Genomic DNA, 25,919 nt, shown 5'->3' with positions numbered 1-25,919 from the left:
GTGAGGGGAAAAGTTTTGTGTTACACTCGGGTGCAAATGTATTTTACTTCTCGTGTGTTAAAAAACTCGCAAGTTCAGGATTCTATCCTCAAACCACTCGCTTCGCTCGTGGTTCAACTATAGAACCCTTTCACTTGCTCGTTTTTCAACTCCACACTCGGCGTTAAAATACAACTTTGCCCCCTTGTATAACAAATAACTATTTCTTGTATGCCATTTAATAATTCTACGAAACAAAGTTATGCTTATTATACTTATACCAATTCATCGTTATACCAATTTACATTATGCGCATTAGCATTATACGTAATCTGTTATGCGAAATAATGATATGCGTATTAAACGTTATGCGTAATAAACGGTATGCCAATTCATATTAGGAGTATTCAGTTATGCGAATTAATATAGACCCGTCGTTATTTCTTGCTTCCACGTAACTCAATTCACATCACACCATCTCTTTCCAGTCTGCACTAGTGTTGTACATGCTTAATTTATAGCATCAAGTGGTGTATCGATATTTAAGTAATGAGTAAGGAATATTATTGTGTGTACCTACTACATAATGATCACACTCTATTTAAATAAAGAAACGAGAAAGTTATCTTGCACTAATGTTTGCATTAATAGTTTATGTCGAATATTTGTATATAATCGATTATGTTAAGCTTGATTGATTATATTAATGTATTAGGTACCTAATTCTTAGGTGTAATTAGATATGTTTTGGGTATATTTAGGTGACACGATTTCGTAAAATCTCTATCTGATATATGTATTAATTTAAATATTACGTTCAAGTAATTTGTACAATAATAAATTGCTATTTAAATCGAAATAAAAAACACAACTTGAGAAACTCGAAGATACATAATTAGGGATAGGAAAATTTCATAACTTTTACTTAAAATAATTATAATCTGATTATTATACCATTTTTACTTCCAAGAAAATATAGTTTTCCCTTTTTGTATACCGTGTTTTATATACTAATAATAATATATAGTAGCAGCCCTGCCCCGCTGCTGGCGGCACCGTAGGTTAGGTTTTTTATAATATGTTTATATGTTTTTATATTATTTTGTAAGTGTTTTTTTATTTTACTTTTATACTCATATTGTAAAAAACCTAGCATAAGAAAAAAGATAAATAAAGGAAAAAAAATATATATAGTAGTATGTAATAGATTTCTGCTCCACCGTGTGTGCATGCAATGTTACGGACTTTTGGGGCTTGCACACACGGTGGTGCATAAAGCGCGTAAGGGGTTAAAATATCCTTATCGATAAACCTTACTTACGCACTACCTCATCCCTAGCACCTATTACCTGACCTTGTATCAGCCAATGGCAGCGCAGTGAGAGGGGATATGAGTAGCAGCGAGTTGGCGGAATCGTTCTCGAACAAATTAAATAACATTTCTGCTCTATTAGGGTATGTACTCGATGTGTCAACCCTATTTGTTCTAATGTAAAATCTCTCAGTATCTGACATCAGCTGGATCTCGTGATACGAAAGAGCTTTCTTTCGGATAATGTGGTTACTGCTGCGGACTCTTCCAGATTACTGTAATGAGCAAGTTTTATGCAACCTATGTACAGTTAGTTTCAATACTAGCGGATAAAACTATACGCGCCGTAACATAAGTAGGTATCTGACACTTATATCTTATACCTTTAAATTGTGTGGGGGGCTAGATCGATTTTTCACCCCCGAAAAGGGGGTGAAAAATCGATCTAGCTTAGCTTTAGGTCCCGGAAAACGCGAATTTTCGAGTTTTCGTGCGTTATTCTTTCGCATTAGTAAGTAGCAAGATATGGTCGCTAATTTCGTTGCTTGAGCATAGGCGGCACGTAGCTCTGTCATAAAAGCGTCGGTCTGAAAGTCGCGGGAGTCGGGGGTTCGAATCCCGGCCAGAAATAGTTTTTGTTCTTTTTTATACGATTTTTATAAAATTGAACGGTCGCCCAGGTACTATGTATTATGTATAGATAAATCTGTACAATTTGCGGTCAGAAATGTCAAAGTTTAATTTTTCTTAGACAAACACGCATCTTCAGTTTTTTGACAAGGCCAGACACACTTCACCTTAATATGTCAAACTTATCCGTATTGAATTGACCTTAGGACATTCTTACACAGAGTCCCTGATTTGTCGGTTAACCAACCAAATGTGACGTTATCTGGGTAAAGGGACCTTATTATCGATGGCGCTTACTTCCCGCGGCGTCGTATTTGTACACTAATATCGCTCATAACCCAGATAACGTCACAAATATGTATTAAACCAAGGGGATATGTCACCGAGCAACCCTTTTTTAAGAGCATTTTCACCCCCAATTATCGTAAGTGCGTTTTCACATTATCCGATCCGATATCGGATGTCGGACCGATATCCCATACATTACAGGCGCCATCTTGGATTTTTTCTATTGAAATCCTTCCGACATCCGATATCGGATCGAATAATGTCGTTAACAAAAACTAACTCGCTTTTAGTTTTGTGACGACAAATTAAGCATAAAATATGTCTAAAAATTTACTTTTTTCACATTTTGAATGTAGATTATCGCTTAAAGTTCATGTAACTAATACAAAAACAATATTTTTATTGAAATTTCATGCTTAATTATCGTCACAAAACTGACAGTAAGTTAATTTTTGTAAACAACTTACGCTAATAGGGGGGTCCCAATTCGGAAAATGCCCTTAATCTACTTATTTTGGTCGTTACATTTATTTAAATATCTAAAGATACAGACTACACCGTCACTTATTCGAAATTGTTATGCTTCGTTTCCGTATAAAAATACACCAAGCGTCTACGAACTAGTTATTTTTAGCTTCAAATAAATATATCATTTATTTATTACCAAGGAAACAGCCAAACTTGAATTCCATTCGGCCGAAAGCCTGTAAGCCGAGAATCGGCTCCCATGTGCGTGGGAGTGCCAATTTGCATGCAAACTGCTCCCTTGGTTTTAGGGCCCTTTTCGCCCACATGCGAATTGGGCGTCTTATGTTTATACAGGGTGACGCGTCGAGATTTGTACCTAAAGCTTAGCGAATAGGAAGGAATCAACGTTACTTTGGTAAATTAAAGAATAAGGTGATCTTATTCTTTAGTGGCCCACACATTGATAACTCTCCAAGAATACAAGTTTCTAATGGGTCGGCAACGCGCATGTGACACCCATTGAGTTGCAGGCGTCCATGCGTTACGGTGACCGCTTTCCATCAGGCGGACCGTCATCATCCTCCTTGCGTTATCCCGGCATTAGCCACGGCTCATGGAGCCTGGGGTCCGCTTTGACAACTAATCCTAAGATTTGGCGTAGGCACTAGTTTTTACGAAAGCGACTGCCATCTGACCTTCCAACCCGAAGGGTGAACTAGACCTTATTGGAATTAGTCCGGTTTCCTCACGATGTTTTCCTTCACCGAAAAGCGACTGGCAAATATCAAATGAAATTTCGCACATAAATTCCGAAAAACTCATTGCTGCGAGCCGGGGTTCGAACCCGCGACCTCCGGAACGAAAATCGCACGTACTTACCGCTAGGCTACCAGCGCTTTTTTTTCATCAGGCGGATGCGGTCCGCCCTGCTTCTTACCGACGTGGTACCTATATATAAAAAAAATACTACAACTTTGATTAATTTAAACTTTTAAAGAATCAATAACAATGTGCAAGAATTTGAAAGTTTGGGTTATTTTATTTGCATTTCGAAGGCAGCTTAAAAATGTCGAATCAACTCTCATTATTATATTGATAATGATGACTGACGAATGGATCGGTAATGATTCATCAACAAAGTTAATTCAAGTCCCTGGTTCATAAATTTCTTCAAAATAAATGACGAACTTATAAAAGTAAAACTTGAATGGAATGGAAAAAAGACAGTAAAGACAGTTTCTTTTTAAGTGTTGTATTATTTGAGTGCCTTTACTTTAGGTACCTACTCGCTGAGAGCAATACGCTTTATATTTAATGTAGCTAAGGGACCTGTATGAGTGTATCTCTACACGCGAATCTACTTTCTAAACGCTTTAGTACCTAACGAGTACTTTGCTCAGACAGGTAAAACATAACGTTTAACTAGATTGACGCGTCTCTCCCATACCTTAAAATATTCACAGATCATTTAACGTGAGATAAGAGTAGGTGGAACATGATGTGACTTACTTCTTTAGCTCAATGATCCACAAAAATATCTGGCTTCTAACTAAAGTATGTGATTAGCATGAGAAATGTTATATGTTTTTGTTTCAACCTAATTTTCATTTTAAAATGTTATTGTAAGAAATAATTAGGTATGTATAGTGAGATGCAAAATTGCATGGAGAAATTATGAATGAATTCGTTGATAAATACGCCATGCACTTTGGCAGCTCAATATTAGGTAATGTAACGCTTTAAGTTCTCGAGCTTTGTACACATATTTAAAGTCAAATACAGGTCGAACGCGATTAATTAACATTATTTTTACCTTTTTTCCCAACGTTTCGGCCAGGTTTTCAGACTTTAAAATATTAGGTAAGGTGACGTGAATTTGAAATATGTATAGGTAGCTAAGTAGGTATTATATAATATTATAGTATTTCTATTTGGATAAAGTCGGGGTCAAAAATACATATTTCGTGCTCTGAGCGATCAAAATAAAATAAATGTAGATACCACAGTTTCGTTTTCTTTTAACCCCTTATTTGCCAAGAGTGCCCCTGAAGCTTTAGTAGTTTCATATGCTCTGCCTACCCCTTTATGGGATACAGGCGTGATTGTATGTATGTATAAATGTAGATTCTGGTACGTTGTTTCAACAAAATAACGCAACTTTAGGCTACAATTCTCTTAATTAAAAGCTCAATATTAAAGAAAAAACTCATAATACTTTACGATGCTGTACCCGCCTACAAAAAATCGAGCCATGAAACTGTATGACTCGGAATGGGTCGGTATTCCGTGCATTTTTATGACGATTCTAGCGTCGACCCCCGACGTTCGTAATTATGTCATAAACACCTGAATATACAAAGTATTGAATTTGTTACGAACGGAGGCGAGAAGTTTACGAGTATGTGGGATTAGGAAATGTATGTGTTAACTGCTTTATAAATTGTGGAACGTGTATATTTAATGCGAATATAAATTCTGGGAATTCACTTACGTGATTTCCTTAGGTATGCGTAGAGACAAAATTATTGTACTTGTACTTGTTATTAAACTATTTCAATCAATCAAAATATTTATTGTTGGCCATGAGAGAGAGAGATAGAGAACAGATTTACTTTCTTACTTATAAATGATATATGTATATTAAGAAAATCTTATTGGTACAAGCCGGGGTTCTAACTTGCGACCTCCAGATTCTCGCACGCTCTTACCGCTGGGCCACCAGTGCCACTATAAGTTTCACGGAACATGCCTAAGAAATATTTGTTATCTTTCGAGTACAGGAAAACTTAACAAAAACCGAATTAATCCCAAGAATATACACCCTTTTTCCTAATTATCAGTAAGCTAAAATAAATTTGTTTTGTTACAGAAAACCACCCGCAGTTGGATAGAGAGCACGTTTCAAAAGCGGGAGTGCAAATACTTCGTGCCGAGCGCCAAGGACGAGCATGTGTAAGTTTTTATAATAATCTCTAAAGAACAACGAAAATATATCTTTTTATTTATAACAAGATGAAATAAACAATATTGAGAAGGTTATTCTACAAGATAAAATAAAGGAAATCTTCTACCGTTGTTCGAAATCAAATGCAAAGTTTCAACACTTTCAACACACTAGATACTTACCTAATATTGTCTAAAAAAATCTTGAGTGACAAAAACGTAACCATTCGGTTCATCCGTTCGGGAACTACGATGCCACAAACAGACACACAAACAGACAGACACGTCAAACATAATAATTATATAACACCCCGTCGTTTTTGCGGTTCTAATGAAATTCCACAACATGGCGCATAGTGATATATTTCTGTTCAGGCTTTAATTCACTGTCGTTTTCACTAGTCACACAAAGTTGTCTACATTATGTGTTTCTCGTAGACTATATGTTTGCTAAAATAAAATGTAACACAAGTCAATAATAGCCTTCTTATTGCTCTGTAGGTATGTCTAGTTTATTGGCAGTAGTGAATGTAGTGACATTCCGGCCTCGTGTTATGAAATAGCTCAGCATATTTATTACATTGTCGAATGTGTAGAATTTTTTGATCAAATGGACTTAAGTACAAAACATTTCTTTGATACCGAAAATCAATCTGAACAGCGGGGCAATTGCGACTGGGGGCCAATGCAACTGATTTTTTCCATGTTTTACAATGTTTGCCATGTTTATGGTAGGCGTGTTGACCTTTGGCCTTGCCGGGCCCATCTCGCTTCGAACTGCGCCACGGAGGCCTGCTGGATGTGTGCAAATTTATCCATGCCTTCCCTCAATTCTCAACCGCCAGGGTGTCATTTAAATATACGTTAAAATATACTATACAGCCGTACCGAATAATATGCAAGATTTAGTTTTAGATTTCTTTATTTCATTGTAAAAATTACACTATAAATTTGTTACATGCCAAAGTTATGTTTATCTTCTCGTTATGATCGTCAAAAATTACATTATAAATTGAAAATAATAAAATTAATAGTTCCGCCCAATGGGTCCCTATCAAGTTTACCTTATCGCTAAACGACTATTTCGGCTAGATGTCAGAAAATTTAAATATACAGTCGGTATAAAGTCAATTCAGCTGGGATGACATGAAAGTAGAATACTTAATCAGCAAAAAGTAAATTTAACTGGATGGCTAAGACTTAGAATGAATGAGTAGCCAAACGTCTGGAAATATACATAGTCCGTATGATTAGCATATCTAAAAAGCCAAAAGTGTAGTTAGTTAATTGACGTCAACACAGAACTATTCAGTAGCAAAACGTCCGGAAATATAATGTGTCATCGCCATGGTTTATAAATATGTAACAGAACAGTTCTTATTAACAGTGCGAGAAGGTTTGAATTCTCAAGACACTTAAGCATTTTAAAACCAGACGTTTTGCTAACGGGTCGTTTGGCGTTTATTCTATTTAGCAATAAAACATTAAACAATCCAGATTTTTTGCTCCTTGACTGTTTAGCGTTTATGTCTGTTTTGTAATACAGACATTCGAAGATGAAGATGTTTTGCAGTTAGATCATTTTAAATTGTTACGTTTTAAGATCCAGACGTTTTGCTAAAGACACATTTAGCATTCATGTCTACGTAGCCACAAAGACATAACACAATCCAGACGTGTCAGCTATATAGTCTTTTAGCGATAAGGTAAATTTGATAGTGACCCCGCCCAATAAGGATCGTCATTTACAAAGAAAAATACACAAAGCACAATAAAATTAACAAATGAAATAAAATTCGAAGTCAGAGTCCGAAGAAGTTTTAGAACTTACAGTATAAAGATTTTCTCCTGCCGAATACGAAACGAATGTACCATCACCGAATAACTTTACCAAACCGTCTTCAACCTGAACACAACGAGATAAGGTATCCCAACATTTTACAAAACAAGTTACGGTTCACTATTATCTGGCAGAAACTTTTTACGCATATATTTGATTCGTATAAAAGTTCTTGGCAGAAGTCAAGTTTGGCAGAAACACCTTACGCAGAATATGCTTAGGCACAAATCATTTCGCAGATTTTTGTAATACCGAATCGTCTGTTGTCATAATGTTGATGAGCATAATAGTCTTCTAGTCGAACAATACATTTGCAGATAATATTCTTGCATAATATTTAGGTGCCATAAAGTTGTAATTTGCTATTTGATAGCGAGTTGGATGTGTTGGGGATGCAAGATACCTAACACTCCTCCTCGCTTCGCTCGTCGTCGTACCTAACGGTGACTCTGGGGCAGATTTTCTTTTCTGATAGCGAGTAATAATTCTGCTAATGTAATATTATACTATTAGATTATTATGGTACATACAATTATGCTAAACCAAAGTCAACCAAAGTAATGTTCTGTAAAACAATATTCTGCTAAATGTATCTTATGCGTGGTAGTAATAATGCCAATTAAGTTTTCTGCTAAATTACCATTCGACCGAAAGTGTTTCTGCGAAACATGTTATGCGAAGTGTGTTTCGGACTAAAATTATTCTGCCAGATGAGGGTAACCCCAAGTTACAGTAACAACTCCGTTTTATTTTAAAAACGTTAGAACATTGTTCTAACGACGAAAAAGCTCCCGTCTGAGAGTTTCTAAAGATGCGGGAACACCCGGTGCTCCTGAACTAAGTTTAATTGTCTTCGTCTCGATATATAGCGTGATATAGAAATATTTCAAAAGTAAGGATAGGGCAACTGCACACTTTTAAAAATCGAAATAAGATGTCATACATTAAAGAAAAAATTACGAGCATCACCAGTGGTGAAGGCCGGATTCGAACTGGTGGTGCTCGGTATTTTTTTTAAATATATGTCCTCCCGCGTGTAATTGCATATTTACTGTGGGATAAACAATCTTTTGCGATTTATCTTCTTTTGCGATTGTTAAATGTACCTATGTAAATATTATTTTTGGCAAATAAACGATTTCTGATTTGTGATAGATAAGCTCGCATCACGCGCGATTTGTCGCATAGACTGCACGCTTGGCTCAAGTTGGCTCACATTCGTGCACTGTGAAATACTGACACCGCTATCCAGGCACCATTTTTGGCGGTCATATCAGTTATAAGCCCCGTCCATACAAAGTTTTATATAAGTCGATTGTTTTGCTTGTTTTTCCTGTTCAGAAATGGCTGTGTGCATCAGAGTTTGTGCAAAATGTACACGCTTAGCGTTATTCACTGATGTTCGAAAAGTTTTACACTCGTTTCGAGAAAATTTTACGGTAGATTAAAATTTGTACTGAGTTTGAAATTTTGGAAATGTGTTGTTTTTATTTTACCACGGGACAAGCATTACGATGTTTTTGCCCTATGTAGGGGAAGGTGGCCTAAAGTGTTACATAACCGAATGACAGTTTATTCAGGATTGGGCGAAGTGGGGATTATTGATCAATCACCATGTGATAGAGTAAGCATGTGAGCGATTTGTGCATAATTTGATTACTGATGAAATATTTAGAAAAACCGGCCAAGATCGTGTCGGGCCACGCTGAGTGATTCCGTAGTTTCCTGTATTTTTTCAAAAACTGTTCATGTTCAAGCTATCAAGTTTAAAATAATTTTCCTAAAAAGTCTTTATAAATTTCTACTTTTGTGATTCCTTTCATATATTTTTTTTATTTTTTATTTTATTTTATTTATTATCCACACTTACAACTATTTTTACAGATTTTAAAGTTATGGTTCAAAAGTTAGAGGGGGGAGGACACATTTTTTTTTACTTTCGGAGCGATGTTTCCGAAAATAATAACAATATCAAAAAATGATTTTCGTAAACCCCTATTCATTTCTAAATACCTATCCAACAATATATCACACGTTAGGTTTAAAACGAAAAAAAAAGCACTCCCCACTTTTTGTCTAGGGGGGGGGCACCCTAATAAAAAAAAACTTTATTTCAGCGTTCTAGTGCTAACGGTCGCCACTTGACTTCTTGATTCTTATAATAATTTAAGAAATCAACACATTTGCCATACCGTCAATAATCAACACTATAAAATGCAGTTTTAATTAGAAGGCGATTTTGCGCTCACTGGCCATATAAAATTCACTTAGTTACATAATTTACCCACGTTAACCCTTTTCACCCGCGTTAGTATTTGACAGGACTCCAAGTTGCAAACATTAACAACCCTCATCATTTCGCACAGGTGGCCACTATAATAATTTAATCCGCACAATATATGCCCATTATCTAATGGATGCCCCTTAATCCGCAGATGTTGCGCGGATTTTCCGCACGGTTGCCGGAATTCTGTAAACCAGGCTTAGTAGGTTACGCCATGCATGATGCCAATTTGATGTAAGGTGCATTAGGGTAATTCCAAAAGTCGCCTAATTTCGAAATTCACACAAAACTCACCATTATTTCCATCATATCAAGATTCCCCTTTCGGAATTATCAGAGCATTTCTGCCATTCGGAAGTACCTAATGCACCTTACATATTATGTATTGTTATTTACCTTTTCTCGGCCGGATTCCAACTTGTTCGAATACGTCAAATATCAGCGTTAGACCTACGACGATATGATAATATGACTCGTTTTTCTACTCCCGTCTGTTATTCGTCATTTACAGGGTCGCGCATGGTCATAGAAAAAATATTGTATGCAACGGTGTTTAACTGAGTCAAAAAATACTCGTGGCGTCTTTATAAACAATTCTTGGCTTCGCCTCAAATTGTTAACTACGCCACTCGCCTTTTATGACCTCCTTTAAACGCCAGTTGTATAAAATACTATACCAGAACGAAGCTAAAGACAAGATAAAAATTCTAGAACACTAATAACGCCAAGAGTTTATTCCTCGTTATGTTCAAATAGGGTGCAGTACTTATAGTGGCTGTCGTATTGTCCCCGAAGCCCTCTGGCATGATAATATCGGGTAGGATTTGCCTGCTAAGAGGTTTCGCGATCTCATCTCGAGGACGATGTCTTCGGATTAGCATTTGCAATCTTAGATAGTACGGTAGCGTGTTAATAGGCTACTTGACCCTTTTTAAAAGTCTATATTATATTATTAATTACTGTTCAATTAACCGAAAAAATTACCATATTTTATTATGACATGAAAACCGCAAAAAACGTTTTTAAACTATACTTTCACTTAATCAGACAAAACCAACATAAGCCATGTTAATCTATAGATTGTCTGTGCATGACGTTAATCGAATTGAACACAAAATTTTGTGACATTTAAGTATGAGGCAAAAGTTCATTATGTCAGTGACTGACTCGACATAAAGTTAAGCTCTATGACGTCACTACATGGCTGGCAGCGTTTTCGGTGGCCAAAGTCATCATACACTTTTGATACCCAAAATCTATAAAAATTGGTTTCTTATGTCAAGTACTACAGAAAACAAGACAATGTAAAAGTTATTTTACAGTATTTCGTCTGAGTATATCAATATAAAGGAGAAACCACTTAACTCCAAGACTTAAGTGTCTAGACAGTAAAGCAGCAATTACTCAAAGTAACAATAGTGATTTACCAGTTTGTACAACTTAACAATCGCGCTTCATTTCGAACCACTTACACTTAAAGAAAACACTGTTCAGGACTTTGAGAAATGAGGTACCTACTTCGAAGTTGTTCAATTAGTCAAGAAGAGTAAAATAATAAAATATCCTAGAAGTTGACTGAGGGATATAGATTCCATTGTGGTGTAAGCAATAGGCTGCCAACCTGTCCCTGCAGTATCACAATTCTGTTTTCTTTCAACGCTTTAATTGCTAAGAGTAGCACTGAAACTTGAACAGTCTTATACTCGTACGCTCTGATCGATCATCCATCAAAATATTAAGCATTTATTGAATCATCAATCGTCCTTGCGTTTTCCAGGCATTTGCCACCGCTCATGGGAGCCTGGGGTCCACTGTGACAACTAATCCTAATATTTAGCGTAGGCACTAGTTTTACGAAAGTGACTGCCATCTGACGTTCCAACCCAAAGGGTAACTAGACCTCCGATATTGGAATTATTCCAGTTTCCTCACGATGTTTTCCTTCACCGAAAAGCGACTGACAAATATCAAATGACATTTCGCACATAAGTTCCGAAAAACTCATTGGTACGAGCCGGGGTTCGAACCCGCGACCTCCGGATTGAAAGTCGCACGCTCTTACCGCTAGGCCACCAGCGCTACAGTCATCAAAATACTAAGCATTAATATAAATTTAATATAAGCGAATCCAAAATTGATTAGATCTTAGATTGCTTAGCGATTTCCGCCTGATCAGACGCTGAGTGCTTTGCAGTGAAGAAGCTCTTCGCTTGAGTTGAGAAGCTAATTTGCAATTAAGCTTTTACATAATATGCATGTAAGTTCTGTACATACTTAACCTGAATTCGATCATTATCCTCCTTCACCACCCCTTTTCTTCCTGTGAATCTTGTAGAAGTCCACTGTGGGATATGGGTTAAATTATGGCGTAGCCGAGAGGCTGTCAACTTGTCACTGCAATGTCAAAATTTCCTTTTCTCTCAAGCCCTTGATTGCCAAGAGTGGAACTGAAACTTGAGTAGTTTCATTTGCTCTGCCTACCCCTTTTATGGGATACAGGCGCGATTGTATGTATGTATCCTTGCGTTATACTGCGTTTATTTTTTCGTCACTGTTTCCTTCCTACATTACTCTCTCAATATTGTATAACAGATCTATAAAATCTTTCATTCTGTTGATGTTCGTAACCTTTTCGTAACGTATTTTTTAGTCAAATCTGTTATAAAAAGGTACTAAATTGGTCTAATCTTTCACACATGAGTTATATTTATTCCGGACACGAAGTGATTCCTGACCCGAAAATCTCGCAGACTTTTTATCCCGTACCGACCTTACCCTTTTCACTGAAGGCAATTAGCATCAAAGGCGGACGGCAACCCTAACATACATAAGGGCGTATGTCTGTTCTAGAATCGTTGATAGATACAACGTTTTGGGTTCGGGAATGTAAGCGTGTATTCTTATGGCTTGGGCGGTCGCAATTGATTCGAGTTGCAAGCGACAATATAAGAAACGTAGACCTCAAGATGCATAGGTTATTCTAGACATTTTCCGCAAATCGACGACCAGACTTCTTTGCATGAAAATAAGAATTAAGATCTCTAGTCATCCCAACTCCTTCCTCTACGAAATCTAGCAGTGTATTTAGATTGCCAAGTGCCTCCTTTAGTGTTATCGACGCCCCTAGGTTTTATAATGGTCTACTATACATATACCTGTTTACAAAAGCAATTTCTTTATGGTTTCTACTTTATTTCATGTATTTCTAAATGAAGTTTTTTTAGTAGACTACTATCATTTAACTATAATGAAATAAATATACAAAGAAAAAATGACCAAGCCTAATGTGTCCGATGCTGGATACGAACCTTCCCCCTCTTTTATACCATCGGATTGGAGCAAACATCTGGCCAACCTTTCACGGCGGCAAGGGTCGAAATTTTCCAAATCCATCCACTTGGAGGCCTTGGTCATTTTTTCTTTGTATATGACATTTATTTCAGTTTATAATTTCTTTATGGTTTCTACTTCTTTCATGTAGGCTCTAAATGAGGTTAGTACTGTATCATGTGTAGTGAATCCTTAAAATCTGTATCAAATATTAGTTATTCGAGGGGCCGTTTTTGCTGGTTAGTCTTGGCTTTCGAACTACCCTTGCTCAGTGTGCGTAGCCGAATGCACAACGCTCACGATAATAACTCTTTCGTAGCTATCTATCTCTATTGCCTTTATGTATTGGCCCAACAGAGCCAGACTACCTTTCTGCGGCGTTTCGGTGGCGCTTCGCGTCGCAGAAATGCTATTTGGCTACGGGGCCTGGTGTGCTACTTACTTATAGCAACACAGGTCTAAATCAGTCACAAAAAGTCCTATGTTTGTATGATACTCTTAAAAAGTTACGAGTTACGACATTATTAAATTAGCGCCGTGCCGTGCCTTTAGACGCTAAAACTGCGTTCAAACAAGTCACGGCGATTCATAAGTAATTGGTCGTAGTTGCAATCCTTAATTAGGGCTTTACTTTGCTGTAATTTTGTCGCGTTTAACTGCGTGAATATTGTTTACATTTTAGAACTAAGGAAAATGTATGGTTTTGTGTTATTATTATATTATGTACGTTTACAGTTTAACTTTATTCTGTTATTTATTATACTGCTCCTGTATCACAACTTTGTAGCATGGCATCATTTATTGTGTAACGTTTTTTATTTGGGATCCGGATGTGAGTTTGCCTAAGATCTCCAATACATGCGGATCGATTACTTTTCTTTGCAGCTGATTTCTCAGACAAAGTCTGAACGGAAGAGCTCGCTCCTTTTACTATATGATATAAGAGGTTTCTATCTCCTGATCGGTGACTACCTACCAAATTTATTACGGTTTTAGGTTAGACAATTATCTTCACGTCTGAACAACTGACTTCTTCTACAGATGCTGGTGCGGTCTCAGCAGAACAGCCCATGGAGCCAATATCCCTGTGGCGACGCCGGGCGAGGCGTGGATGCCAGCTCGGCATACTCAGCCAGCGCCGACCGACGCTTATGGCACTGTGGAGTTTCAGGGAGGACCGCATCCTACCAAAGCACAGGTTAGTATCCTTGGCTAGGTGTGGATAAAACGCTTTACAGCCAACTGAGTGACACCTAAAAGGAACTGTCTTCCAAAGCGGCGTGACAGTCCAGGTTGACAACATCTTAGTGGCGACGACAGGCGAGGCAGAGATCCAGATGTACAGTCAACCAATTGGAACCCTAGGCCACTCTACAACCATGTCAAAATGACAAGCAGTAAGAGATTTCTTACAATCTGATTTATAACGTCACTATGACATAGTTCTACAGTGGCCTAGGGTTCCAATTGGTTGACTGTACACAGCCAGCGACCGCCAAAACCTATAGAACTGTCGAGTTTCAAGGAGAACCGCGTCCGATGAAACAACAAGTTGCTAAAGAACGGTCGACGTTGAGGATCGGGTAAACAATTGATACAGACCAAAGGTTTGTGAAACTATGACAAGTAGTACGACGAATCATGTCAACCCACGTGTTTCCAGCTCGGCGCTTACAGCCGACTAACCCGTGATTTGAAACTCGCTTAACTACTAAATGCTTATCGTTAACATACAGAGCTATGGTTTTAATTTCAGAGGTATTAGTTCCGTATCCTCTGGCATTATATACTTATCCCTCATTCTTTTTGCAGTACGTCCGCCTCGCCCACGACACTCGCTCCGAGCTGATAGTCCAACTGCTGACGCGCGAATGGGCCCTCGACCGCCCCAAGCTGCTCATCACCATCCAGGGCGGCAAGGCCAATTTTGACCTTCAACCTAAACTGAAGAAGGTCCTCAGGAAAGGCCTGCTAAAAGCCGCAAAGACCACAGGAGCTTGGATCTTTACGGGAGGCACTAATACTGGTGAGTAAAATTGAGAGATTTTTCAAGACTAAGTGCGTTTTCACATTATTCGATCCGATATCGGATGTCGGGCCGATATCCCATACATTACAGGCGCCATCTTGGATTTTTTCCATTAAAATCCTTCCGATCGGATAATGTGAAAACGGACTAAAGATAATGGTTAACATCCAGGGCGACAAGGCTAACTTCAAATTATTAGTAGTTCAGGCTAAACTAAAGAAAATCCTCAGGAAAGAGAAAGATCACAGGAGCTTGGATTTTTACTGGAGGAACTAATACTGGGAAGAGTGGAATTTTAAATAATTTTCAAGACCGACAAAGAAAGGTCAAATTAAATAAGTTCCCAAAAAGGTCTCCTAAAGGTCGCTAAGGCTACAGGTGCTTAGATTTCAGCCAGATATGACAAAAAAGCGAATGATCACCGTGTGACTTGTCTCGTGTTATCCCAACAAGAGAATGTTCACGTTAAAAATTATTTATATCCAACAATTTAAGTCGTCATAGGTCCGTCGTCGTCGTCTATTCAAATTTCGTATTCCTGCAAATAAAGCAGTTAAATATTTCCAAATACTGACTCGTAGAGGAATATTCTAGTTTGAACTACGAATTGGTATTCTCACGAATATATCGCACTGCATGCGCTTTTATCGGACACTGTCATAAAAATGCAGGACGCGTTGGAAAATATGAAAAGCTCCGTTTTTACTCTCGCATCAAAAAACTAGATGTGGCTTTTAAGTTTAACCGTGCATTTAAAAGTATAATCAGCTCATATGCATATTACTTGAAATTTAAATTAAATTATGGCCTCTAATAACATGGTTTAATTATATTTTGGCAGAACTTCAAATTGGAGTGTACTACATTATTTTGTTAATTGTTTTGTCATGAATTTTACGATTTTTCGTCAATAAACTTGGCAAGAGAAACTTGGTGTTAATGCAAATCTCAAATATCTTAGCACTTCATATAGGACATTTTCAGAGCATTGATTAAAAATGTTAATTAATAAACACTAAGAAGGCGAGATCTTTACATATTATTACAAGGAAATCTAAAGATTTGTGTGCCAGTTGATACTATTTCAAAGGTGATAAGTTCTGATAATGGTTTACATGAATGGAATAGAATAGAATAAACATTTATTCGTGAACATAGGCAAGACAAAATACACATAATAACAACAAGACAGAAAATAATGAAGTGCCACGAAATGGCCTCATATCAGTGTGTTGCTGGTGACTTCCAGCGCTGATCTTCCGATGACATAATCCTTGGAGCTCATTGATGTTCCTCTTCATAATGTACACATCTTAATTTTAATTTACTCATGTTAACAAATAGAGCATCTTATCTTATCTTAATGTCATCGTTTTCTATCATCAGGTGTGACCCGGCAAGTGGGCGACGCACTACAACTGGAAAGGTCGCAACGGGCCGGCAGGGTTGTCAGTATTGGCATAGCTCCTTGGGGCATTGTCGAAGGAGCAAACGATCTAATAGGGAGGGGCAGAGATGTGCCTTATCATGCTATGGCTTCACCGAGGTAAGTTTGGTCTAATAATTTAAAACTTTAAACAGTTCCAGCTTATTGTAATGTTTTGAAAAGAAGTGGCCCGCCGAGTTTCTTGCCGGTCCCCCATAGTGGATACCCCCCTCAACTGAAATCTTCTCGAGACTGAGGCGTAGGGTTAGAGCCGGCGTAGCTTAATTTGACATTCATATACGCATTGTAATATGAAAAATAAATATTTCATTTTCATTTCATTAAAGTCCAGGCAAATTTAACCTATTTTTGCAACAAACGCCAGCGCAACTTAATTAACTTTAAATATTAGTATTATGTGATAAAGAATGTATTACTTTCCGCTACAAAACATTGTATCCGATTCATAGTTACAATGTAGGGCCGATACGTTAGGGCGTAACAATTATAGAACGAATACAAAGTAATTATTTATTCCTTGATTTCTCTATAGTCAATTTTTACAATTTAATCGCTAAACCTATGAAACAATGCAGTGTAGCATTGTTTTAACACCTATTAAGGAGTTATTTGAAAGGATCAGGAGTACTTATGACGGTAGATGAACTGAGTCCGTGCATTTGTGCTTGGAAGAGGACATCGTTGATCAGCTTCTCGGCTAGTATCCGCATGTTTTGTGGCAGGGTCCTTAATTTTGCTGCTACGTTTATACCTGAGAAACAAAGAGAATTAGCGTGTTTGTCCAAATTCCAAAAAAAAAACTTAATTTGTATTTTGGGTTCCAGAAAGGTTTTGGGTTTGGGTCTTCTTGTTCGCAATTTTTCTTTGGCCTAAAATCCTGTCAGCGTCTTGTGGCATCCGTATCCAGTCTCATTTTGGCCTTGAGTGTTCTGGACTATGTATGTCTCCTTTGCATGCATAGCATAGAGAGGGCAAAAGGCACAAAGTCGTTCCCACGGTACGGACATATTAAAAACAATATGGGAGAGAAACGTTTAGTAAGGATAAGGAGTGATACTTAGACTTTGAATATTAAGTACCTATCGCATCATACTCGTCGTCGACTTCAGTCCTCTTCTTCGTGTCCTCATAATACTGTCTGGAGTCATCTATCATGCTAGTTTCTACATTGTACTCCGCCGCATAGTTGCCTGTCTGCTCGTAGCTCTCTTCTTCTGGCTGGTCTTCATCTGATTCCTGTTAATCAAAAGAACTTCATTGATAGAAGTAAAGATCTTATATCTTATACAAAATCTACATTTTAAATTTGAGTTTTTCAGACATTATCCGTATGATTGTTTGCCACCGACGTAGTGTAAAAAAAAATATTGTATGAAATTCATCGAAATAGTGGATCTCATTTTCCGATAAATGCACCTAAAATCTGAGTAATTTATTTCACCCTTACCGAAAAGATATGAAGTACAATAATACTGTTTTACCAGAATAGCACGGTCTGGTCGTCTGGGTATAAGCAAGGTTTTTCCTTTTGCACTAGTTCTCGCCATATTGCTCCTAGTTAGTCGCGCCGTTCGACTAATCGAATAGGTAATCTTTTAATCGAATCTGTCGTGAGCACGTTTTCGGATTTCGAGCAAATCTCTCTGTTCGGATACGGACAATTTGGTAACGCCAGCTTTATTCTGCTTTGTTTTCGTTTTAACGTTTTGTAAAAGTCAGTTGGAGCCACTTTAATGGTGTTGGCAACTGTCAAAGGTAATAGACGTCGCCTACGAATTTGGAATTTCAGGATTTATGTTCAATAGTTGTTGCGTTTTTATGTCATTCGATTATAAAGCTGAATGTTTTTACAAATGTATTATTTTGTAAAAATTACATTAATAGGTCACTTGCCAAAGTTATGCTTTAATTTTCTCATCATGAAAAGCGTAAAATTTAATGCGAATGAGATTGAATATAGGAAAATAAAATTTTGGATAAAAATAATAAATTACAACAGCAGATTAAAATGTAAAAACACTTTTCTACACGAGTTGCATTCAATAATCCGCCACATGTGGCTTCCATTAAAGAATGGTACTTAATCTGAAGCTTAAACAATACAGATCTGTCATAATTTTTGTTGAGTATTTAGATATGAAGGGAATGATTGTACGGAAATCCTAATTGACCGCAGCGGCAGTTTGGGTCTACGTTTGAACTCGATTTGCTTATTGTATGTATGCCCAGACATGCTCCTCTATTACTAACTTTGTGAACAGATTAAGTAACTAACATTTTTTGTCAATCCAGTTTATGGAAATTTTGTAAAATGCGGATACTGCCTAAAGGAGCATTTCAATAAAGTAATGGCGCTTTGACTGTTTTATATTTAAGAATGGTATTTTTCATGTGCGTTTTCAATACAGCATGTATCATCAAGGTTTTCTATGAAAATCTTCTTATTATTCAAAATTGTAGAATTTTTCCAGTATACATACATTTTAAATCTGTATAAATTTTATATTCTGTTAGTAATCCTAATACCTAAGTAAGTGTCTAAATGCTGGTTCCTTTTGGCAGATCGAAGCTGGCGGTTCTAAACAACCGACACGCGTACTTCCTATTGGTGGACAACGGTTCGGTGGGTCGCTACGGTGCGGAAATCGTACTCCGGCGAAAGTTGGAGAAATACATCGCGGCGCAAAAACTACATCCTTGTAAGTATCTAAGTATTCTAAGTAACTATCTACTCATCCCATATAGATCAATTTGAGAAGACCATCTTATCGAGTAAGATTATTGCATGATTTTTCGTCACGTCTGACGTACGTTTGATACGTACAATAGGTACACGATTGGCAACTCAAGGAGCGGAGCTATTCTTTTTGAAAAGTGTCCTAGAGGCATCCGATGTGAGCGCCGTATATTAATTAAACACAGTCCTAGTGAATACAGGACAAAAACTGTAAAAAATTCCCAATTTAAAATAGTATACGCATTTCTTTTCGACAACATTTTTTTTTTATCCAATATTAAAAAAACTCTTCCCTTTCCGGGTAGACTCTCAGATTCTGTCATGCTAAAAGATCTCAGAATCCGCTTTGTTTTGTGATAAATTTTATTTTAACACACAATTTATATATACCTGCCGGCGTATTATGCTTTCAATTTTATCACTTATCCACGTGGATAAGACATCTGTCACTCTCACACTAACATACTTGCTAAAGCGTGACAGACGTCTTATCCACGTGGATAAGACATCTGTCACTCTCACACTGACATACTTGCCAAAGCGTGACGGATACTTTATCCACGTAGATAAGTGATAAAATTGGAAGCATAATACGCCGGCTGAACAAGATTATTGAATGTAACCTTGTTAAAGAAGTAGGTATCATAACTGTGGTCTAAAAACCAAATTAGGTCTTTGTATTTTCCTGATCTTGCCTATTTTTCTTGGTAACCTGTGATCTAGATGTATCTGAGACTAAAATCTTTGCGGAACAAAAGAGCTTTTAAAGGTAAAAGCTCAATGGCTGCTTCTTTTCAACATTTCAACTGACTCCTAAAAAGGTGGCTGTTCTTAATTCCGCTGCCTTATATAATCATGACCAGATAAAAGCATTTCTTGTAGGTAAATCGGTACCCACAATGAGCGTTATTTGGCGCGGAATCAGCACTGTGTAATACGCAATATCATTGAGTAAATAAATCCGTTTGTATTTCACATAAATTAGTAACAAACAGCAGTCTACTTACTTACAACTTATACAACCTAGCCAAGAAAATAAAATTTTAAGAACCCCCGACACAGTGGACCGATTTTCATGAAACATGGCTAAGAATACTCCCGACTAATTCAGCTTTCAAGCAAAAAAAAACTAAATCGAAATCGGTTCATCCGCTCGGGAGCTACGATGCCACAGACAGACACATACACAGACAGACAGACAAACAAACAGACAGACACGTCAAACTTATAACACCCCGTCGTTTTTGCGTCGGGGGTTAAAAATGATAACTGTTGTTAATTTTATTGGACCTCTTTTATGCTTCGATTCGCTTTGGGTCTGTTTTATTAAAGATGAAGTTATATATTAGAGTTTTGATTATGCTTGAACATTACTTTTACCAGTTGCATAATGTAACAGGATACCATTTAAAACGGGGTTGCTTTAAAATGCAGAAGCGACTGTGAAAATGTGGTTTTCAAGTCATACTGTAATTGAGTTGGAGATTTCAGTAAATTAATAGGAATAACTATACAGTGAGGTGAGGTAACTAGTTACATGAATGCTTTCAGTAAATAAAGCATAATGTAACCCCAAATTTTCCTACAAAATATTTAAAAAAATTTGCATGTTATTACGAAGTTTGTAATAACATGCAGAAAGTACCTGTCTTCATTACACAGACCAAAAAAGATGCAAAGTCTTGAAAAGGAAGGATGAATGTGTCCACAATTAGTACGAGCCTTTGTTTTTTGTTCTCTCGGGAGAAAAATGCAGGTTTTTGTTTCAGCGGGAAATTGTTCCGTTTTCATAGGGCATAAAAACATAGTACGTTTAAAACAACTTGATTAACACTTTGGAAGAGGAAAATAACAGGATGGTTAAAAGAGATTACTTTGTTGGTTGTTTAATATGTTTAATTTACTGTCTGTTTCGTGAGTTGATTTTAAAATTAGTTTACTTAAGTAAATTTTACATAAAAATATTTCAAAAGATGTAGTTTCTAATGGTAAAACCGGCCAAGTGCGAGGCAAACCAAAATTACAGTTAAATCAACCTATCTCAAAAACTATAAGAGATACTTTGATCAAACCAAAAATCGTTGAAAGAGTTAATTAGCATGCATCACCTCTATTTTTTTTAGAATTTTATACCCCGTAGTTATAAAAATAGAGGGGGGGGGACATACTTTTTACGACTTTGAGAGCTGATATCTCAAAAACCGTTCACTTTAAGAAAAATGTTTTTTAGAAAACTTTATATCATTTTAAAAGACCTTTCCATTGATACCCCACACGGGCATGTACATCGAAAAAAAAATTTTCATCCCTCAGTTACATGTATGGGGGGCCCCACCCCCAATTCTTTTTTTTACTATTTAGTGTCATAATTTTGTAGCGGTTCATACAACACATATTCCCATCAAATTTCATCACTGTAGTACTTATAGTTTCCGAGTAAATCGGCTGTGACAGACGGACAGACGGACAGACGGACAGACGGACATGACGAAACTATAAGGGTTCCGTTTTTGCCATTTTGGCTACGGAACCCTAAAAAGCTACAAGAATAAACTTTACTTTGCACAAAAAATGCCTTTTAAATTATTCCTTTTTTTATCTTTTTTTTTACTTATGTTTCTCGCCAAACTGTATTGCAGTTTGTTAGAGAGATAGCTAGATTATTTATATAGCTAGCGAGATAGCTAGAGAGATAGATTATTTAGTGTGGTTAGAGAACAAAATTAGCAAAATGTTATTTTGTGTTTTCCGGTATATTTGTAGTTACAAATATCATTTATCAGCAGAGCAGAGAGCAAATACTTTTTATTTCTTTACGGAGAATTCCAGCATTTTCAATTTAGTGCAAAATGCGCACTCGAACCGCGCTCAAGAAAGCAAATTGATCTGAATCTTTCACGAAGAATTTTCACTTGAAAATCTAAAAGCAGATGTTTTAGCTAACGTATTTGGCTTGGAACTAATACCCTAGGATTATTTCTATCGAATACGTATGTTTAAAGTAAATTTCTTGAGTGCTAGAACTAGAACCAGTGTAAAAGTGGTATCGAGAGGCAATAGATTGATAAAGACTAGAAATATTTTAAAAGTTGGACATCTTCAAGCGAATGGAATAGTTCTGAGAGTAGTCTTGAGTGAACCAATTAATCTTAGATTTGAGTGGATATTGCTTAGAGGTGTGGTGATTAAACTGGCGAATGGTGGCCAGCTGAATTGATAGTAATAAGACTAATATATCCATACTGATATTATAAATGGGAAAGTGTGTGTGTCTGTTTGTTTGTCCGTCTTTCACGGCAAAACGGAGCGACGAATTGACGTGATTTTTTTAGTGGAGATAGTTGAAGGGGTGGAGAGTGACATAAGCTATTTTTTGTCTCTTTCAAACGCGAGCGAATATATTAAATTCGATGAATGTGTGATAAATATTTAGTGGTCACAGTAAACTACTAGATTCAGACACAGCTAAGTTGGAAACGGTTTTGACAGCCCCGCCTGTGCAAGAGTCAAGTAAACGTCACAATTTCTTAAAAGTTCGACATTTCAAATAACCGCGTTGCTATTATACTCGCTGCCAACTCGTGACTCTAACCTGCGTAAGATTTCAACTTTATAATCTGCAATACCACGTAAACCAATCAATCAAGCTTACTTTTGTATGCCCCTCCGTATGTGGTATTGCGGTAAAATATAATTTGCCAAGTTCAGTTAATCCTGACCGCGGACGGGTGACACTGACACGCCTACTGCCAATTGCCATCCCACGCCTTCATTACACATGCCTGGATCTTTCATCACACTTTTCTGCAGTAGCTGTCAACAAATCTTGTCACTCATTAACGCTCATTCGGATTTCGACAGCAAAATTTCAGTTAATTCTGTTAAATCACCCGTGTGTTCTTCACATTAGATTCCATTTTGTTCCGGGTTTCGACTACCTTATGCCAAATGTCGGGTAATTTCGAAAATTACACGTAATTCCATAATATTTAGGGTCCATTTGTGGATACACTACCTCATTTGTCCAGTTGATGCCGCCGGCGAACCCGGCTTCGTTTTAACGTTGTTCCCGTTCTCTCCGAACACGAATGTAAACATGTCATAATACCACAAGTGCGGCACATAAATCTGGTCCGGGCTCGTGGCCTTTGCTCGACTGTTTTGAACTTTTTTAAATTCCCGCCGCACGCATGCCCGCAAACTCTCAATCTTCCGCAAAATGTGCACTTTAGTGGCCGCCGGGTCGAATTCTTGAACAAGTTCTGTTAATTTTGTGATCGCTTCATTCCTTTTTCGCTTTAATTTGTACGCTTGACAAGTTTTGTCCCATAAGCAAGGCTGGTCTTTGTACAAAGTGATGAATCTTGTTAGTAATTTGCGAGGGAACACGACGTTGTCGGCCATTTTGGTTTCGCGCGCTTTTTGTGTGGTGAGCACGTTCGATGACTTGCGCGGCGCGCGGGGCACTGGCGGCAGGTGGCGAGCGTGTTGGGTGCGTTGCCCCCGACCGCCCCGCACCCCCGCCGTGGCCTGAGCGCCAGCTTGCTCGCGCTCGCTCCAACAACCGATTGGCTGTGTGTATTTCGCTTATCGAACGCATCTTGCGGCCAACTCAGGCGTGTTATCAACTACGGGAAAATGAGCTCTTTGTCCTGAAAAGAAGAATTGCTGATATGCACTCATAACTTTGTAGAATTTGCGATGCGAAGGACGAGTATGAATTGTGCGATGAATGAATAATGCTAATTGCGCATTCATGCAATTAAATTTATATTTATCTTATTTTAAAATTGTAATTTTAAGTACTGAAACCTATATTTCTGTAGCATGTACCTATTGATATGTGTTATAAGTATCTATAGATATTTACTTGGTTAGCCGTTTATTAGCACCATAATTATAAGCAGTAAGTATAAGCACCTAAATTTTAATTTTAAATATCCCTAGTCCACTTTTACCATAGATTCCATACAAAATCCTCCCACTTCTCATTTCATAAACTCTGCGTTTATGTGGACTCCCAAAGACACAATAGTTATTTGTTATACAAGGGGGCAAAGTTGTATTTTAACGCCGAGTGTGGAATTGAAAAACGAGCAAGTGAAAGGATTCTATAGTTGAACCACGAGCGAAGCGAGTGGTTCGAGAATAGAATCTTGCGAGTTTTTTAACACACGAGAAGTAAAATATATTTGCACCCGAGTGTAACACAAAACTTTTCCCCTCACTATAGCGAGGAAACTACAACGCAAAAAATGCGTTTATCACTGCTTCCAGTAGTTCCACGGGTGGTAAATCATCTTTATTACTAGATTCACCTACTTTTATCAATTTTAAAGCAGTTAATTTGACTTTATTCAAGGTCAAATTACTTTACCCACTAGTGGATAAAATGCGTTTTTACCCGCTGGTATTAAAGGACAAAACACGTGTTTCCGAGCTATTGAGGGGAAAAACTTTTTACAGCCACCTTAGCGGCCTTGGCTGAAGCCCGCAGCCGTAAAGATAAAACAACACTAACTCGTTTGATGGTTAGAAAATTTGACAGAATCTGAAGTAGCCGTCAATTTTAGTCTATTAGAGGTACAACGAAATATGTAGGCAGCGGTTTGGGCCTAACTGGTACCAAATTACATGTACGGACAGGTGCCGTAGCCGAATGGCATTTCTGCGACGCGAAACGAAAACGAAAAACGAAACACCGCGTAAGGTAGTCTGGCTCTGTCGCGCCAATACGAAAGAGCGATAGAGATAGATATCTACGAGCGTTTCGTTTCGTGAGCATTTCGTGAGCGTTTGTGCCATTCGGCTACGTACCCTGAACAGATGGATACCTACGCTCTCGCTCGAACAAAACTCAAAGCATCAAGGATTCGGAGAAACGTTGCGTTGTGTACATTTTCAGTCTGGAACTGGATGATGTGTGCTTTTGACAACGGTTCCCTTCAAAGGACTACGCTTTCTAAAATGTATCTGTAACTCAATGGTACTAGTAGTATAGTATACGTAGGTAAGTACAATAGTAGGTACAAATGTAGTACTTACCTACGTATATTTGAGTATACGGTGGTTTCGCACTACATAATACGATCCGAACAGAATTCAGATCGGACGTAAGAGCGAAACCGCTCATAGATTAAAATCATTAAAATAGTTTATAAGGTAAAATACCCCATAATGGACGGTGATGCCATTATGGACAAAAAAACACAAATCCTTAAAAATAAGTATCTAGAATTAGGTTCTAAAAACCGACGGCTATGTACCATAAACTAGAGGTTGTAGAAGTGTTTTATTTTGAAGTTTCAATTAATTCGGTTATTTCTGAAGGATTTGGCGACAAGATAAAATTCACCAGTTTACTGAAAAAAATATCAAGACGAATTTTTAGTAATGTTGCTAAGAGAGTTGAGTTCATGTATAAAATAATAAAAAAATAATACTCGGTGTAAACTTGAATGCGTTTTACTTACTGCATTAAGCATGAGATAAGGTATAAAACATACTAGTTTGTTGCTCCAAAGATATAAAGAAATGGCGTTATTTTGCGAGTGTCCATTACTGGAACCGAAAAACTGCGTACCTCCTATGATGGACAAGGAACAATTTACAAAACCAAAATTTACAAGAAA

General features: G+C 37.4%; 2 protein-coding genes across 2 annotated transcripts in view; one reads left to right on the top strand and one right to left on the bottom strand.

Annotated features, from left to right (window-relative positions):
- The window catches only part of LOC125234411 (transient receptor potential cation channel trpm), a 448,945-nt gene that overhangs the window by 284,750 nt on the left and 138,276 nt on the right, over positions 1-25,919 (top strand). Inside the window, 5 exon segments of the mRNA XM_048140640.1 lie at positions 5,547-5,629; positions 14,116-14,272; positions 14,887-15,100; positions 16,490-16,649; positions 19,113-19,249. Coding sequence (XP_047996597.1) covers positions 5,547-5,629; positions 14,116-14,272; positions 14,887-15,100; positions 16,490-16,649; positions 19,113-19,249 — 751 coding nt within the window.
- On the bottom strand, positions 16,859-23,810 carry LOC125234416. Its single transcript, XM_048140647.1, has 3 exons — positions 23,303-23,810; positions 17,630-17,786; positions 16,859-17,301 (listed from the first exon to the last, which is right to left on the bottom strand). The coding sequence occupies exons 2-3, from the start codon at positions 17,703-17,705 to the stop codon at positions 17,156-17,158; spliced, it is 222 nt and encodes a 73-aa protein (XP_047996604.1). The 5' UTR covers positions 17,706-17,786; positions 23,303-23,810; the 3' UTR covers positions 16,859-17,155.

Source organism: Leguminivora glycinivorella, chromosome 16, assembly GCF_023078275.1.
Source record: "Leguminivora glycinivorella isolate SPB_JAAS2020 chromosome 16, LegGlyc_1.1, whole genome shotgun sequence".
Lineage (NCBI taxonomy): Eukaryota > Metazoa > Arthropoda > Insecta > Lepidoptera > Tortricidae > Leguminivora > Leguminivora glycinivorella.
The sequence above is the reverse complement of the archived record's forward strand: the minus strand, read 5'-3'. Positions and strand labels throughout refer to the sequence as shown.